General features: G+C 49.8%; 1 protein-coding gene across 1 annotated transcript; it reads left to right on the forward strand.

The window, feature by feature from the left end:
• Positions 1-1,482: 1,482 nt before the first annotated feature.
• RPRD1B (regulation of nuclear pre-mRNA domain containing 1B) lies at positions 1,483-15,722 on the forward strand. The gene is made up of 7 exons (XM_078879705.1): positions 1,483-1,855; positions 6,914-7,043; positions 11,439-11,545; positions 12,312-12,532; positions 13,049-13,175; positions 13,396-13,571; positions 15,207-15,722. The coding sequence occupies exons 1-7, from the start codon at positions 1,705-1,707 to the stop codon at positions 15,354-15,356; spliced, it is 1,062 nt and encodes a 353-aa protein (XP_078735831.1). The 5' UTR covers positions 1,483-1,704; the 3' UTR covers positions 15,357-15,722.
• The last annotated feature ends 3,014 nt before the right edge of the window (positions 15,723-18,736 follow it).

Genomic DNA, 18,736 nt, shown 5'->3' on the forward strand with positions numbered 1-18,736 from the left:
AAAGGTTTTTGTAGGGTCCTGCCAAGTGTTTGCAGTAGGGGGCGATGTTGCTACACCTAATCGGACATCGGATGGACGGACGGACGATATAATCTATTGTAGGCTGGTTCACTTCGTTCCTACCAGTAAAATATTGTAGTGTTATTACTGTGGAGTTAGTACACCACTGATGTGACACATATCGTAGTGTTGTTACTGTGGAGTTGGTACACCACTGATATGACAAATATCGTAGTGTCATTACTGTGGAGTTGGTACATCCACTGACATTACAAATATCGTAGTGTTGTTACTGTGGAGTTGGTACACCGCTGATATGACAAATATCGTAGTGTTTGTTACTGTGGAGTTGGTACACCGCTGATATGACAAATATCGTAGTGTCATTACTGTGAAGTTGGTACATCCACTGATATTACAAATATCGTAGTGTTGTTACTGTGGAGTTAGTACACCACTGATATGACAAATATCGTAGTGTTGTTACTGTGGAGTTGGTACACCACTGATATGACAAATATCGTAGTGTCATTACTGTGGAGTTAGTACACCGCTGATATGACAAATATCGTAGTGTTGTTACTGTGGAGTTGGTACACCACTGATATGACAAATATCGTAGTGTTGTTACTGTGGAGTTGGTACACCACTGATATGACAAATATCGTAGTGTTACTGTGGAGTTAGTACACCGCTGATATGACAAATATCGTAGTGTCATTACTGTGGAGTTAGTACACCGCTGATATGACAAATATCGTAGTGTTGTTACTGTGGAGTTGGTACACCACTGATATGACAAATATCGTAGTGTTGTTACTGTGGAGTTGGTACACCGCTGATATGACAAATATCGTAGTGTTGTTACTGTGGAGTTGGTACACCACTGATATGACAAATATCGTAGTGTTGTTACTGTGGAGTTGGTACACCACTGATATGACAAATATCGTGTTGTTACTGTGGAGTTGGTACATCCACTGATATGACAAATATCGTAGTGTTATTACTGTGGAGTTGGTACATCCACTGATATTACAAATATCGTAGTGTTATTACTGTGGAGTTAGTACACCACTGATATGACAAATATCGTAGTGTTGTTACTGTGGAGTTGGTACACCACTGATATTACAAATATCGTAGTGTTGTTACTGTGGAGTTGGTACACCACTGATATTACAAATATCGTGGTGTGACGACTGTGGGGACCTCTGAGTGACATCTCACATCGGAGGGCCACCACCACCACCTCCACTCCACTCCACCACCTCCACCCACCATTGGCAGCCACCAGTTTGGGTCACAACAGCGTTAGGGACCCGCTACGGTCACCCGCGAAACGCTTCGCGAACGCAACTCGCCCCGGGGACATTCTCCAACCGCGCCCACCGGACTCGCGCCCGCCCCTCCAGCTCGTCGCACCGTTCGAACAGCGCCCCCGGGGCATTCTGCTTTCTCGAAGCTCCGCGCGCAGCCGCTTCCAGAGCGGCCCGAGCCCCGGCCAAAGGCGGCGCGGTGACGCCATTTTGCGTGGCCCACCTCGCCGCTCCCCTTCTCCCTCGGCGCACGCCTCGCTCCTCCACCGCCTGCCGTTCATGTCTTCGCCGCCGTCGTCGCTGCCCTTTCTTCCCTTCGTTAAGAGCGGCGGCGGGCACTATACCACGGCTTGTTGTAATCGTAGTGGTGGTGGTGGTGGCGGCAATGTCGTCCTTCTCGGAGTCTGCGCTGGAGAAGAAGCTGAGCGAGCTGAGTAACTCGCAGCAGAGCGTCCAGACGCTCGCCCTGTGGCTCATCCACCACAGGAAGCACTCCCGCAGCGTCGTGCAGGTCTGGCACCGCGAGCTCAAGCGAGGTGAGCAGAGCGCACTCTTGCAAACCACCGGGGGGGGGGGGGGGCATGCGTGTGGGCACGGGTACGTGGGGTACGTGGGCACGGGTACGTGGGCACGGGTACGAGGGCAGACCCCACGAGCCGTGCCCACCCTTGCACGGTGGGGCACGGCACGGGTGCGCACGCGGGCACGATGATGATGAATGGCATGATGGAGACACGAGGGTGTTTGCACGTGGACAGGTACAGGTATGCGGGTACATTGTACTGTATGCTGAACCCCGTACGTAGCCCAGCGTGCTCGTGTGTTCAGGGACAGGCCCTGGTCGTGTGCATGGAGGCGAGCACGGGCATTGGTTATTGGCACGGTTACGGAGTCATGGGTACGGGTTTGATGCACGTGGACAGGTATGGGCACGGGTGTGAGGATGGGCACGGGCACAACAGCGTGTGGGCATGGAGACGCGAGTACCGGTGTCGGCATGGGGGAGGGGAGACGTGGACGAGAGTGATTGCGGGTTACTGCACGCGCTTGTGGGCAGGCTGTGGGTGACGAGATGTTGACTACCTCGCCTGGTGTACAAGAAGTTTTCATTTCATTCATTAGGTATAGCCCTGTGAGCCATGCGGCTCTTGAGTCGGGTGCAACCGCAACAAACAAAATATGAACACAACATTTTAAAGCGACGACGCGGAACAGAAACATCCAGGGATAAACCAGCAAAAGAAGGCCGTGGGTTCAACCCCGACCCTGACCCATGCTGCTGTGTATTTGGAGTTTAAACTTATCTCTCTCTCCCCCCGTGGTCGCGTGGACTTCTCTCCGGCTCCTCCGGTTTTCCCCCCTCCACGTTTAGAATTAACATCACGCGTTTAGAGCACTTTGCTGCTATACATTATTACGTGATGATTCCACTTCGTTGAACTTTCATTTGTGATAGCCAGGCCGCTTCTGAACAAGAGCTACGTAGCGGCTCAGTGGGCATTCTTATCTGGTAAAATGTAACAAAGAAATAGTGTAGTTTTTTAGTATCCCCCAACTCCCCAAACCTGGCCCGTTCTGTGGACATTGAAGACCGCGGTGCCAGCCGAGGTGCTGTGGGGAGATATCGGGTGAAGTGGCTCCATAAATGTGACGCTGAAGGTGCGGGACTGGTAGTGCTCCTGGCCGCTACTACTGGTGGCTTCTAATGGAGGTGGTGAAGCTGGGTCACGTAGCCCACATGCCCAGCCACCGCATGCCCCAAGCAGCTTCTGTTTGGCCGCATCGAGGGGGCTAAACGGCCACGGCATTGGCTGGAGATGAGATGGACTGATGCGATACGGGAGGATGTGGAGCCGAGTGGACTTGTCGAAGACTGGTAACCAGCGGTGTCAAGATCGGCCTCTGTGGAGGAGGAGGCTCGTGAAGGACGCTGCTACTGCGCAGTTGGAGGCAGTCGCCCTGCAACAACAACGGAGGGCAGAGGAGCGACGCTCACAACAATGAGCGGAGCGCCGTGCAGATAAAATACAGCAAGTTAGCACAGTAGGGGGTAGAGCTGGTGCATTTGCCAGTCATCTCAGCCAACCCATGGCACCTGGATCTGCCCCGAGACCTGTTCGCGAGCCTTCGACACTTCACGTGGCCTCAAAGTGCACCTGGCTTGGCACGGTCGCCGTGGTGACATCACCACACTTCGTGGCGATTGGCGGGAATTGGTATTGGATTGGTGGAGCTGGCGGTACAGGTGGTGGCTGTGGTGGTGGTGGTGGCGTGAAGACGCCAGAGATGGTGGTGACGGTCGCAGGTGCCAGAGGCCACCAATGGAGGTGGAAAGTGGATTTTACTGACCATTGAGAGGGCATTGCTGGTGTGTAGTTGCCAGGTGAAGGTGCAGCTAGGGGTTGGGGGGGGTCATGTGCGTGGTGTCGAAGGGTGAGGTGAAGGGAGGATCCATTTTTGCAAAGGTGCAGTCGATGTTGGTGGTGGTGATGTTGGAGTTAAGTAGTAGTTGGGCGGACAGGTATGGGCACAGCCTTGGAGACGAGTCGTGCAGTTCGAGCTCGTAAGTATGTACAAGCTCATTAAATGTGTGCACATTTATGGGCGATACAATTTACGTAAACAAATGTTAAAAGTAACATGTTTTAGCCCATAGAGGTATTGGACTTCTAGGCTGATGTTAACCAGCAACGGTTGATTATTACAGCAAGTTCTAGACCAGTTTCAAACTTTTTCTTCTCATCAGCTCACTCAGGCCAGTCAAACCAAATGCTGCCGAAATTGCCAAAAGTTCTTGACAAGAGCCACCGACCCTGAGGGGTTGAGAGTCACCTGAGGCGTTGTCGAAGGCGATGGTGACAGCGTAAATAGATCTTGGAGTTGCTGGTGATGGAACAAGGTTGCGTTTGGGGTGGTGTTATAAAAAGATGGGTAGGCGTATGTATATGTTGAACTACTTTCGTACCATAGCCAACCGTGCTAATAGGAGGTGTGAGGGAAGGACAACAAACTAAACACAGAAAGCAGTATTAAAGAAAGGAGTTTTCAATCGAGTTTATTAAAAGTGCATAGCTCCAGCGGCTTCCTAATATCAGACGGAAGAGCGTTCCAGATGGCTGCAGACGCACATCTGAAAGCGCGCGATGCAGTGACTGTGGTTTTTGGAAGAGGTGATATTGACATAAAGAGGAACACGTGCATTGAAGAACTTGCACAAGTTAGACAGCAGATTGATTGTTAAGAAAGTACGTGGTGGGCCTGCGGCTGGAATTGTTGAGCCGGAGGTCTATCCTAACGACGCAGTGGCCAGCAAAGGAGTGAACGCGCCCGAGAAGGCGTCCGCCACTGAAGTTACGGCATTGAATTCGGCTCGTGTGCTGGAGCCAGGTGGAGTGTTGCATCGCGAGTCTTGTCCGAAATACGTAGCAACGGCTTAGTGACACGTTCGTTCGGCAGTGGCTGTATCATGGCTGATTATGAGGAATGTAATGATGGCTAGTATTGTGGAGGTCAGGTAGGGTGTCTCAGTCGTTGGCAAAGGTTGTGTCTGCTGAACCTTTTTTTGTGCCAAAATAAACTACTTGGTGGAACCAGAAACACATTGTTCATTGCGTCGCAATCGGCAATGACTGCCTGTCTAACGCGATGCAAGACCAATTAGTGGGAGTTCACTAAAATCCGTTAAAGTGCAGCGTGGTCTGTAACTGGCTCTCAGTGTTGTTATTGTTTTTTGCATCATGGCCAGGTATTTTTGCTAAACGGGTGTTGAGCGCAAATTACTTTGTGAAAAATGTATGTGCTTTGTTTGACTATACTTCACCTCGATGCACGGTGCTGGTTTGCAAAGTGGCCGTGCGCACCTAGGTTTCAGACATCACTTTCCATTGATGTTATACGTGGCCCGGTAATCAAACTCAGATCGTCGGGTTGATAGCGCATTGCTTTAAATGCTGTGCCACCGCTCCACCCCTGCTGTTTTGCTTACACACGGTCAAATGTCACTGTGGCTGGCTTTTAGGTGAATGCAATGAATGTGTAAATTCTCAATTACTATTGCCTTTCTATTTAATGCAGTGTCATTGTCATGTGACCAAATCACCCGGAATGCACCCAATCTCATCAGATTTTGGCAGCTATGGGCTTATGTTTGAGTCTGTATAGTGCTATGATGGGCAGCCACGATGCGTGTAACAGGTGTCGTAGGCTGCTGCGGAGCTACGTTGCAAGCAGCAGATGGCAGTGAGGCAAAGTCCTTTGTCGTACCGTAGTTCTATGCTGCCCAGCGTGGTGAAGAATGTTTACAGTAACAGACAAGGCCAGGGAGGACTTCATACAGTGGTGGGGTTGATGAAGGGCTGAAAAAATGTCGTTGCTGCAAAACCATTCGTTGTCAATTTAGAGACGGAAGAGACAAACATTCACTTGCAACGTAGCCTTTCGCGACCCATAAACCTCTTGGTGGGACAATTTTGGCGATCGCCTGATGAGGCTGGTTGTAATCACCAGGGAAACGTCACGGTACTCGAATTGTAAATGTTGTAGTGGGTTTGCTCTCCAACGCACCGGTATGCTGAACTAGTAACTAATTGGCACGTTTTGTTTACATGACAAACCTTACTAATTGACTGTCGAGTTGTGGTGGGTTTAATAACACATTTATGTGATCTAACCCAAAAAAACATTAGTTTTGGAAACTATTTTTTATTTATACATGAAAAGCGCTTTAAGTCTCACTCCTTTATTCTGGAACTCCTGCATTTGGATGGCCGGCCGGTTACCTTCGTGAGAGTTTGGCTTCATGTGGGAGGAACCCGGAGAAAATCACAGCAAATCGCAGCACGCAAGAGGATAACACTCAACGCGGCAAACAGGCTTCGGCATCCTTTGCTGTACCGTTCTGCCATTTCTTGGCCACCTTGTGGCCCCACACATACAAGTACCAAGCAGGATCAAAGCCTGCTTGGCTTCCGAGTCCCAACAAGCTTGGGTGCTGAGTATTCGGGGGGATTGGGTCGGTAGTCGGAAAAAACGCACCAACTCGGTGGACTCTCACCTGGTAGAAATTAATCTTACGAAGCAGGCGGCTCGTTTTGTCCACCTGTGTGTGTATGTAGTGATGTTTACACACTGCACCAAGTACTCATTTCAGGCCGAGTCGGCCTAGGGGGAAGAGGCCCAGGACCGGTTCAGATAATTGTCACTGGTGTTGGCTGTGAGCGGAAATTGAACTCTGGTCGCTGGGTTCGTAGCGCAGCGCGCTAACTACTACACTGCCGCTCCCCACTGTGTCTTTGTGTGTGTATCAGCGGTTGCGTAGTGGTTGGCATGCTGCTCTACGAACCCAGCGACCCGCTCACAGCCAAGACCAGTGACGATTATCTGAATCGGTCCTTGGCCTCTCCTAGGTCGACAGCCTCAAATGAGTACCAAGTGCAGCGTATAAATATTGCCACTAGGGAGACAAAGACTGCCGGGAATGTTGCTGGCCACCGACCCTCTCGTGTGCCGTGCCGGCCTTCATAGATGCTCGCTAACAACACTAGCCTCCAAAGTCTGTTAAAGCCACACGGGATATTTTGTATTATGCCTTCCAGCAAAGCCGAGCCGGAAGCTGACATTCCTCTACCTGGCCAACGACGTGATCCAGAACAGCAAGAAGAAGGGGCCCGAGTTTGGACGAGACTTTGGGCCCGTGCTGGTGGACGCCTTCGGACATGTGGCCAGGTGAGCGGAGGTCTCCGAGGTCACAGGTCGCCTCGTGAGCGAGCGAGCTTTACACCAGGCACACCAAGTGGGTGAGTGAAAGGGTGGGTGGATGGGTATAAGGGTGGGTGGGTGGTTGAAAGGGTGGGTGGGTGCAAGGGTGGGTGGGAGAAAGGGTGGGTGCATGAGTTGGTGAATGAATAAATGAATGGGTGGGTGGGTTGCAACTAAAGGCCGACCCAAATTCGGTTTCCGCACCTAAAGTTGGCAAAAGGCCTCATTCGGCATACTTTCGGTTTCGGACGAAAGTCAATTTTTTACTTTCGGTTTACTTTAGGTTTCGGCCGGAAGTCAATTTTTAACTTTCGGTCTGGTTTCGGTTTCGCCCGAAACTGATATTGACTTTTGGTATTTTTAGAATATAACGCTAGTGCTACGTCTATCACTCTGCCTATCGGCTGGTCAGTCGGCACTAGGCAATCCTATACGATAGGGTGCAAACACACACACACACGTCAGCAGCAGCAGCTTGGGAGCGAGGTTACAGCCGCAACCACGGTCTGCTAATGTATATACGACCGCTCAACAGACGGAAGTCTGTCTGGCTGAATGCGGAAAAACTGTTGTTTCCTAACTACAACATTCGTTTGTTTGGATATAATTACTAAGTAAGTAACACCTAAAGATTTTATATTTAGCGACTCTTACTGCAGGCTCTGAATGATTAGTTCTAGATTTCTTTTTCATTAAAGTAGCATTGCATCATGACATATTTAATACATTTTGTGTTCGGTAACTTCGGTTATATACCTTTCTGTTTCGGTCTTGGTCGAAAGTGTAGTTAAACTTTCGGTTTTGGCTTAGGTTCCGGCCGAAAGTGTAGTTAAACTTTCGGTTTCGGTTTTGGCCGAAAATAAATTTTTAACTTTCGGTCTGGTTTCGGGTTTCGGCCGAAACCAGAAATTTAGTTTCGGTCGGCCTCTAGTTGCAACCTGCACTGTGATGGTTGAATCGTCATTCTGATAGACTGCTTCTTCAACATGGGTGGCGGAATCAACGAGTGAAGTGCACGGAAACAGTAACCCCAGTAGTAGCGATAGCAGAGTGATAAGGAGGCGAGAGTGATTGCTGGTCGGCGAGTGTCTATGCATATATGTTGAACTTGTTTCGCACCGTATGTAGCCAACCATGCTAATCGGAGGTGCGGGGGAAAGGACAATAAACTAAACACAAAGCAGTTGTAAAGAAATGACTTTTCAATCTTGATGATTTAAAAGTGCATAGCTTCAGTGACTTCCTAAAATCGGAAGGAATAGCGTTCCAGACGACCACAGAAGCGCAACTGAAAGCGTGTGGTGCGTTGTCCGTCTTTGTTCGATGGTTAGCCAAAAGGCGCTGCGAGGATGAAAGTGGCTGGAGTGAATTAGTTCTGGATCTTCGATCAATCCGGCTGCTTCACGTTCATTTCTGTAGAGTGCAGTGAGGTCGGAACTGGGTACTCGCCGCAAATGGGAAAGCTGCAGAGTGTTCTACGTTTGGTCAAATTTGTGCTTTGCGTAGTCGTAACGGCGCTAACACTAGACAGGAGGGGGATGAGCGAGACAGAGGTCGGAATAAGAACAGCAAACTCTTTCCAACGTCTAAAAATCAACCGGTGCATACAAAACACCATTTACAAATGTCCTGCACAGTTGAGAACAAATACAATTTAATACAAATTATATAAATATTAAGTTTAACAACAGTGATAAGTGCCTGCTCTCAGTTTTTAATTCAAAAACGTCTTCCAATTAGGGTTTTAATGATTCGCCTCCACACCCCGCTACTCAAAATTGTATTGTCGCGATTCGATTATAGAGTGAATTTTCTTACATTGTGGAGATTGTAGCGGCCACTAAAGGGTACGGGTAGCCGGGTATCGGGTAGGGTACGGGTATCGGGTACCCGATTGCGACCTCTGGGATGAAGCCATGTTGCAGGCGCGGGTGGGTTGATTCTAGGAACTTGAATTGTGAGAAGAGACAAGACGTTGGGAAATGAGTGACAAACGGTTACTCACCAGTGACTCACGGCCTACCCGTACCCGGCCCCACCAAGGTCGCAAACAGGTACCCGTACCCGGCTGTACCTCCCTTAGGCTATCAGGTTGAAGGGGCCGTACCCCTTCATGTTACAGTCGCTGTTCGTAGAGTTGGTGAAATAAATGCGTTGCCTCCAGAAGTCGTCTCCGTGTAGTTAGTTAGACACGCAACATTTGGTGTCAGGAGTGGCCTAGTTAGTGACCCAGCTCAACATGGCACAGGCTCAAGAATCGATATTGATTCATGAAGCGATTTAATCGTTACATTTTTACTTAACACTATTGTGATGCGGTGTGGATGGAAATACGCTCTCTTTATTCATCCAAGAGTGTGATTACAGAAAATACGTGTAAAATCCACCAGGCAGCGATTGGCGTAGATTCCGAAACTACATACATAAACTAAGGGTATTTGTGCGCGACTGAGCGGGAATTGCAACGTGAGGCACGCGCCAGTGGTTGCTGGAGATTACCTCATCACTCCCGCTACACCAGCCAATCAATTGCCAGGAAAACAACCCCATGCAACATGGCCGCTGCAAAATCCCTAAACCAACATGGCCACCATGATGTAATCGCTCTGTGTGTTCAGTCAATCTATGGCTGAGGTAAGTTGTATACATTATTCATTTTTCTTTCAAGTGATGTTGGTTTGATTTTCTATGCATTTGTACGAGTGTGTGAGTGCCTGTATGTAAATCAGTTGGCGAATGGCAGCTGTTGTGGTTTTTGTGTGAAATTGTTTGAGGGCATTACTTTGCATGGGAATCTCTTAATGTGTGTGTGTGTGAGAGGGTGTTTTTGTGTGTGTATATATCTTATGCAATGTGCTCGCCTTAATAGTTGCTCGCTAACAGTCTGTTAAAAAGTTATATGGGTGATCTTTGTAACTGTATTTATTTACAATGTGTGTGTGTATGGGATAGAGTATTTGCATGTTATTGTGCACGCGCATTTGTGAGTTTGGGTGTGTGTTTGTGAGTGTGTGGCAGTGTGTGTCTCTGCTTGTGTATTTGTGATATGTGGAGCGGTAGTGCAGAAGCTAGCGCACTGCACTACGAACCCGGCGACCCGAGTTCGATTCCCGCTTATGGCCATCGACACCGGTGACCTGGTGCGGTGTGTAAAAATTGCCACTAAGGAGACAAAGGCGGACGGGCATGGTGCTGGCCACCCGCCCCGTCATGCGCCGTGCTGGCCTGCATAGGTCCTCGCTTACAGCACTTGCCCCAAAAGTCTGTTATGGCTATACGCAGGATCTTTTTCTTTGTGATGGTGTGTGTCTGTGTGGGAGCGCCTGTGTGTGGACGTGACCAATGGCGGACTTGGTGAGTGTTCTCGACTGCCCCTAAACTCTCTCGTAAGTCACGCAATTTATTTCGCCCGAATCCCATGTGTATTCGGAGCGAGAAGTCTTAGATTACGCAATTTCTAGAATTGCATGAGACATTCGGTACTCGGGCCCGGGGCATCTTCCCACCCCCTACTCCCCCATAGAGGGCATGGGGGTGGGTGGGGTGGGGGGACCCCATTTGTTACCTTTTTTCCGCCGCGTGCCGTGGCTTGCAATGCCGCGGCGTGTGCCTCAGCGTCTTTCCCCCCCCTCCCCGCCGTCGGCATCTGACGAGTGTTGTTATGGCACAAGCGTCGCCGTTAGTTGGGACGAGCTTGTCGGTTTGAGCCACGAATCGCACGTTTGCGGCATTCTGCGCATTTCTCCGATGCGAGTTGAAGTTCACCGGTCGTTACGGAGCCCTGCAACCCAGCGGCGTTAAACTTACTGGACCCCCTCATTGGCCGAGGTTCAAAGAATAATAATGTAGTGGCAGCCGAGGAATGGAACGCGCACCCGAGAGGACATCCACAGAAGAGACAGAGCGATTAAATAATCAGCTTCTGTGTTCAAACTAAACTATTTTTTATTTTACCAGGTAAGGCCCACTATTTGTCAGAAACGACCTGGCCACAAATAAAACCTCAACAAAGGGACTTAGCATCTGGAAATGCATAGTGGACAAATATTCTAAATGCATGATTCTAAATGTGGAGGAAAAAACCTGAGAACCCGGACAAAAATTTACGCAACCACAGGGAGGACATGCAAACTCCAAATATACAGTCGTCGGGGTCGGGATCAAACCCACGACCTCCTGTATACCAGGCCAGGTAGGTAACATCTCGCCACCGTGGTGGTCGGTAGATGATTACATTTCAGTATTGTGACAGATGGTGACGGCTTTGGAGGCCTTAATCCATGGCTGATGACGATGTTGGCTGAGTGGCTGCGTGTGTGTCCCCACTGCGTCTGCCCCGATTCCCTGCGCGACGATTCCTAGAGAGGCGGAGGATTCCTGCAAGAGGCCCATGGAGCGCGTGCTCGCCATCTGGCAGGAGAGAGCCGTCTTCGAGGCGGACTTCATCGACCAGATCCGACGGGCCATCGGTGAGTTCCGATATCATCGTCACGACTCACACCTCTTGCCGCCACCGTCATCATCAACTTGATTACCATTATCGTGGTCGCCGTCGCCACCATCACCATCACGATGATTATCATCATAAAAAATCATGGGTGAAGTAAAAAAGGACGGAAGAAAAAAAGGAGAGAATTTCTCATTGTGAATAAAAAAACATTTAGAACCAAATAAGATGAAAACTACACACCGGTTTCGTGATTACGCGTTACTGAATGCCCCCTCACAGGGTCTACTACTATGAAGTAAAATTGATTGGCTTATTTATAACGCTTTCAATTTAAACGACGAACGTAATTTCTCATGGTTCGGCGACGAACTGCAAGACCAAAAAAGCCGAGCGGTGGGCTATTGTGAGAGCGGACACCAAGGTTGGGTTTCGACTCGACAGCAACGACTGGATCTGGCGTGAGGAAGGAAACGCTAGCGGGGTGTGGTAGCATCGGCAGAATTGGCCATGGTGACATCTTGACCTACATGTTCGAACAACAAATGAACCAAACGCATCTCAGGTAGCCAAAGGGCCAACCCATCATTACGGATCTTCTGTACGCTGCCGTAACATGAGTGCACACGATGGCTTGCTCCCGCAACGACGTTCTAAACTTCCGTGCTCGCCCCTGAATGGCGGTGCTCCTCTCGTTTGTTGCCGCGATTCGCTCGTGTTCGCCACCACGCGTGGGGGGCTCGGAGGTGACGTCGGCACTCACTGACGCGCGCGACGTTGTGCCACAGGTTCCCTGCCCGGTGGCGACGCGCCAAAGAAGGCGGCGCCGGACGTGAGTCGGCAGGCGGAGGAGAAGAGGCCGCCTCCCGTCGCCGCAGGCCACGCCAGCGGCAACGGCGGCGACAAAAAGGCGGCCAAGCGGCGGCACGAGCAGGTGCAGGTGGCCAAGACGGAGGAGGAGGACGACGACGACTACCTCGTCAACTGCTCCCCGCGCGAACCCCCCGAGGTGAACCTCACCGGCCCTGATTTGCCGTCCTCTCGCTTTCTCTCGCTCTGTCTCTGTCGGGTGGCCACGGTCGCCGTCACACTTTGACGGCTTTCGTCAGCTCGTTGTTTGCTAGAATGAAAAAAAAAACTTCGACGCAAGTTCACTTTGGCGTGTGTGTAGGTTATTTTGTTTTGGACTATTTTGTTACGTTACCCCCCCCCCCCTTTACTTTTGTTCCTCTTTCCTTGGCCTTCCCTTCACCTTATTAACCTTACCACTTCCCGTTGCTTGCAGTCCCTGTGTGAGTGGGGGCGCTGAGCCCCAATCTTCTCCCCGTCCCAGAACCCAGGAGCACTGAGTTCGCGGAATTTTTGTACACACCCCCCCACCCCACTTATTACGGTTCATGCCTTTTACCGGGCTCTTGTCAAATAAAGAAACTAAAACTATTAAAAAAATTGTATGTAATTCTTTTGACACCCAATTTTCATCAGCGAATGCAACATTTTCTGTCCACCTCCCACCTGCCGGCAGACGGAGGAGCTGATCAAGGCACTGCAGGAGCTGGAACAAGCGGCGTCGGGAGATGCGGCGGTGCGGCGCAGGATAGCAGCGCTGCCTCCTGAGGTGCAGGACCCCTCGCTACTCTCCAAGATCAAAGGTGCCCTACGATAGTCGTAACGTACGTTCGGTACGAGGTCTCGCCACGGTTCGATGGCTTCGCGACACCTGGGCTTTCCGTTAAACGTGGAATTGCTGGCGCTCTGACCGCTTCCGTCTACGCATGCGCGCCCACCCACCCACGCGTCCAACCCCAACCCTTTGTTGCGCCCGCGCCTGGCAAACATTAACGTGACCGCGCCGGGTCGATCGGCTTGCAGATGCGCCGTCGGCGGAGCGGCTGTCGCGGATGGTGGAGGAGGCGTGCGTGCTGTTGGCCGACTACAACGGGCGGCTCGCGGCCGAACTTGATGACCGCAAGCAGCTGGCGCGCATGCTCGCTAACTACCTGCGCTCGCAGAAGGAGCTGCTCGCCCAGAAGGAGCGCAAGCTGGAGGTGCCCGTACCCTTGTTTTGCTACTAGCCCTGCGCTGTCCGCCCTACCGCTTGCACGTTGCCTGTTCAACCTGTCCACCAAACTGTCAGGAATCTCCATTAACTCTGTCTCTGCCCTGCCATGCACACATTGTCCACACAGCTGGTCTGTTCTGCTCCTGAGACATGTCCGTTAAGTCATGTCCATTCTATCTTGTACACAATGTTCATCCACCTTATCCACTCGGAGTACAACATGTGCACCCACCCTGCCCGCCTTACCTTAGGCTGTCCTTCCCCTGCACTTCCGATTAACACGGTTGGCTACGTACGGTGCGAAAGAGGTTCAACATACATACCTTGTATAATCTTGATTTGAAGTTTTCGTGACTGCAGGAATCCAAACTCTTTGGTTCTTTCGGTAAAGTCACGTCTTCATTTCGCTTGCATTGCGATCGAAACGTCGTGATCTATTATTTTGTCTAACTACGTGACTTTACCGAAAGAACCAAAGAGTAAACCTCGTATCGTTTTTCCTTGAAATAATGTGAGTGGATATTCCATGTCCTGCATTTAAAACAAAAATTTGGGGACCCTAATAATAATTTGTCTCACTCCCAAAGCTAAAAAATCGAACAGCGTACAAACCACAATGCCAACTCGTTAAAGGTATCTCCACGCTGCGCAGACATGTCACGCGCCAGGCAGTCCCCAGCTTGGTACAGGCAGACCTCGCTTAGCACGACCCCATAGAACGCCGATTCATTACAGTGCTCTTTGTCCTGGAGAAATACATGTACAACAACAAAAAATTAAGAAAATCACTAAATAGAAAAAAGTGCTTACGAGTAAGGGAACGCAGCACTGGGGAAATGCGCCCGCCGCCATTTTGTTTGCATTAGCTCGGCCAATGAGATCGACGGATGCACCGAGCCAGCCAGGAGCACCCCTCCCCGCCGCGGTTCGATTATCACTATTCGTGGTCACGGTTATGTATTTAAAAAAAAATTCCCAATGTTATTGCATCATTTATCATTCAATGTTATTACAGTACGAACATCCCTCGCCGATGTTTAAAAAACACACCCGCCCATAGCTCCTCCAACCTCGTCTCTCACTACTGCCATGTAGAAGTACAGCAGAATGCATTGGTAATTACAGTCCATAATACTTAAGTTATTATAATAATATTATTTTTAATCATGAGATCATGTTTATTATTAGCGCAGTTACCAATACCCCAATGAAGCCCTCATATATGTAAGAAATAACACTGTTGGGAACGCATCGCATATATACACAACAGTATAATTACCATATTCTTCATTCTTACGGTAAAATCACATAGAAGGGAAATAATAAAATAATATTATTATTTGCCTTCTACGTGACTTTACCGAAAGAACCAAGAATATAAATCCCTGCAGTCACGAAAGCTTTAGATCGAAGTATAATTACCCCTTGAAGTGCCAATTTGATTTAGTGCTCTCATCTCCAGGAAAGCATGGTATGATAACCTCAGCAAGGTGTAAATGTGCTGCATTCTTAAATTGCGAGTGTCGGCACGTCGGCCCGTCAGTGCGCTCACCGGACTGCCGTGTGTGTGCGCCCCGTGTGCTGTTTATGCCGTGCGTGGCGGGCACTTGTGGCGATGCAGGAGTACAAGCAAAAGCTGGCGAAGGTGACGCTGGTGCGGAAGGAGCTGAGGACGCACATCCAGAACCTGCCCGACTTCTCCAAACTTCCCGCGAGCACCAAGGGGCTGGCCCCGCTACCTTCGGCGGGCGACCTCTTCTCTAAAGACTGAACGAGCGTGCGGCCTGTCTCTCACTGTCTCTCGCCTGCCTGCGCGCCTAGGGCTCTTAAGTTGTGTATATATTTTTGGTGCCAGACCGCTTAGCAATTTGGCACCGCCGCGCCGGGTTGGGTCTTGCAGTCAGGCCAGGCCGGCGCTTAGCTGTCACAATCCACCGGGCGTCGACGGAGGGCTTTCCGGTTCGCCGACTCAGCGATTGTCTCCGAAAAATTCCGTGTTGCACCGTGGCTCTGGAGCCCAAGGTCTGGATTCTGGCCCATCCCCTGGCTGCCTGCAGCCAGGGGATGGGCACACAAATCGCTCCCGGGCAGCGCGACACCACCCTGGGCTTGCTGGGGAGGCAGCACTGAAGGCGTTGGGGGGGGGAGTGGTGGGGGCGGGGGGGAGGTCTGTGACCAACCACCATGGAGCAAATCCCAATTGGCATTGCCCTGCTGACGATCACAGAGAGCGGAGTTTAGTTTATCCTGGCGAATAAATATGAAAGCGTCGAGCATTTGAATTCCGTTTGGGTTTTCAAACGCATCCCTGTTGCGCGTAAGAGGATGACGGCGGCCCTGTTTCCGGTGGAAGCTTTTACTGAGTTCGCTCTACAGAGCCTGCTCAATACATTTTATAAATATTTTATTTTTAAAAGTGCGACTCACATAGGTAAGCTCTGGACCCGCGTCCAAAGTGGATTTATTGGGGCTGCCGTCCCGTTTGTTTGGCGGGACCTCCTCTGGCAACCCCGCCAAAACAGTGTCCGTTTGCGTAACGCACCTCGAGTGGAAACGTTCTTTGTCGTTGAAGCGCAGTCAAGTCAAGGAGGAATAAAATCACCGAAGAGGTTTTATGCCTCTTCGGTGGATACGAACGGTCAAAGTCCTATGTCGCACACTGCCTGCGTCTGTTTGACTTGTGGCATGTGGATCCGGCCTTGTGGTGATCACAAGAGAGTCGGAGCTTTCCATCCCCGGTGCTTGGATGACGCGTGGGGAGAGTTGGCCTCAAGTTGATGTTGACGAGGTCTGGACACCACACTTTGCACCGCTCTGTCAACGCGCTTGCGACATTAAACAGTCAACTCTAAAAGAGATGTCAAATGTAAAGTTGAACAGCATAATGTATGTAATCAGTCTGTTGTTGAAAAAATGATTTTAAGAGTTATAGAGTGTTTTTTTTGTTACTTCTGGCGGTGCGCACATGAAGTGGCGCGTAGGCCGCTATTACAAGGGTCGGTGACGCTTCATTTTATAAAACTTGTTTTGCCATGCAGTTTTACGTCTTGATTATCGATCCGGTGCGTTCATTCTGCTGGAAACTGCTTGCGATTCTGTTTATAGACAACCCCCCCCCCCCCCCCCCGATAACAACGATGCATGGTGTATTTAAATTGTGCGTGACATTACTACTTCTGTAACAGCTCACGATTGTGGACAATTGTCGACTCGAGGTGCGGGCGGAGCGTGCCCGGTGTGACTCCCTCGGTCTCCACGGCCACATTTCGGCTGTTCCCAATGTTTTCCCGCGTCTGTACAAATTTTTGCAATAAACTGAAAATTCACGCGTTAAGCCTCCCACACCCCCCGCCCGCCGCCCTCCTCCCACTACCGTCATCATCTTCGGTACGCGTTCGTACACATCGTTGATGTCAAGTCAATTGCCGTAGCTGGCCTGGTTTTTATTATTATTACTTTTACGCTTGTTTACCCAGGTTAAGCCTCGCCGAGTGCTGACTTTTATTTCAAGAAAGTCCTGATACAATTTCGCAGTGGGGCAGGGCCCGCGATTGCCTCCGGTTAGCACGGTTGGCTGCGTACGGTGTGAAAGAAGTTCAACATTCTTACAGATACTACACAATCCCAGGTTGAATAAATAGCGGGGTGGTCTTATTTTTTTTGCCAACTTTGGACTGCGTGGCGCTAGCACACGTGGCCTTAATGCTCCTTCGAACGCCGTCGCGGGATCTTTGACGTCCACTGTGCATCAGACGGCGGGGAGCGTTTTCTGGTTAAGACGCCTACAGCAATCAGAATCGGAATATTGTATTTATACTGGAGGAATCCGATGAGCTGTAAAGCTATTTTTCACATGTCAAGTAGGGGTGGGTGAAAACGTTACAACAGCAAACAATACAAAAACACGATGGGAGTGCAAACTCTGGCAAAGGTAAACAAATCGCCCAAAAGCCTACAAATAAAACTATACAATCCCCTTTCTACCAGGCAAAGCCCACCGAGGTAGTAACTTATTTTTTCAGAAGCAACCTGGCCAAAAATGATAGCTCAAAGTGGCCTATCATGTGGAAATGTACAGCAGCAAATTAATTTTAAACTACTTTAATGCACGTTTCTGTATAAATTCCCAGGGCGGCCTGTCGGGTTTGAAAACCGTGAGCCTCTACGACAAGCGGAGAATGCGCTGCCGCTGTTCCATATCCAGGGCCACTTGCAAATTAAACTCAATCCCGGTCTCGTGAGTTCTCACCCAAAAATAATTATGTGATGGTTGGATTGTTGTAATCCCTCATTTCATTGCACTGTAAATGCCCCCCGGTTTTTTTAAATTTGTGGACTCAATAAATGAGCCCTGGAATTTCCACCGCTGCTTTGTGAATGTATGTTAAGAATACTGATGAATCCTTTCCCGATTGACGGTGCGGAGTCGAGCGGTTTGTGGTGGTGGTTGGCGGCGGTGTGCCGCGAATAAACACTGCAGGACCGCGCGTTCTCGCACCGGTCGCCTTCGCTCCATGAGCAGTCGAGAACGAGTGGTGGCGGTTTTCGACGACGAGTGTTCACTATCCCACGCCACCCGGTGATTCGATTTGGTTGTCCCCATTCATGCTATGATTTATATTCGTGAATCGCAACATGTCTGCGTTTGTCGCCTATTGCTAGAGGTTTGCACATGATGCGTCAATAAATGAACCCATAATTCGTAAGGTTCCACGATACACGCGCATCATCGAATTGTGTAGAAAGAAATATGTAATGTGTGTGCAGGTGTTACTGATGTTACGAGCAAGACGGGGGGGGGGGGGATACAAACGAGACGGTAAAAATTGGACAATCGATTGTTGACTCGTAACATCCCCCGGTATCGTGGAAATTCAAATCTCCGATGAGTTGAATCCTCACCCCGACGTTTTTTTTACCGTCTCGTTTGTTGTAACTTTTTCTGTCTCGGTTGTACACTGATGTTTGCATTTGTTAAGCCTAAATGTCAGAATCAGAATATTTATTTATACTGGAGGAATCCGATGACCTATAAAGCTCTTTTTCACAGATGTCCAGTAGTTTTTACAGATGTCCAAATGGAATACTAGCGAGCCATTTTGTATGTTAAGTTGCGGTTGCATTCACATGCTATATAAATCCAAGTTGTAC

Source organism: Lampetra fluviatilis, chromosome 54 (genome assembly GCF_964198595.1).
Source record: "Lampetra fluviatilis chromosome 54, kcLamFluv1.1, whole genome shotgun sequence".
Taxonomy (NCBI): Eukaryota; Metazoa; Chordata; class Hyperoartia; order Petromyzontiformes; family Petromyzontidae; genus Lampetra; species Lampetra fluviatilis.

Bases quoted from the DNA above. Each gene is read 5' to 3' on its own strand.
- RPRD1B (XM_078879705.1), top strand. From the start codon at position 1,705: ATGTCGTCCTTCTCGGAGTCTGCGCTGGAGAAGAAGCTGAGCGAGCTG. The intron at 7,044-11,438 runs GTGAGCGGAGGT...GACGATTCCTAG, and splicing joins GCCTTCGGACATGTGGCCAG to AGAGGCGGAGGATTCCTGCA. The intron at 13,176-13,395 runs GTGCCCTACGAT...ATCGGCTTGCAG, and splicing joins GCTACTCTCCAAGATCAAAG to ATGCGCCGTCGGCGGAGCGG.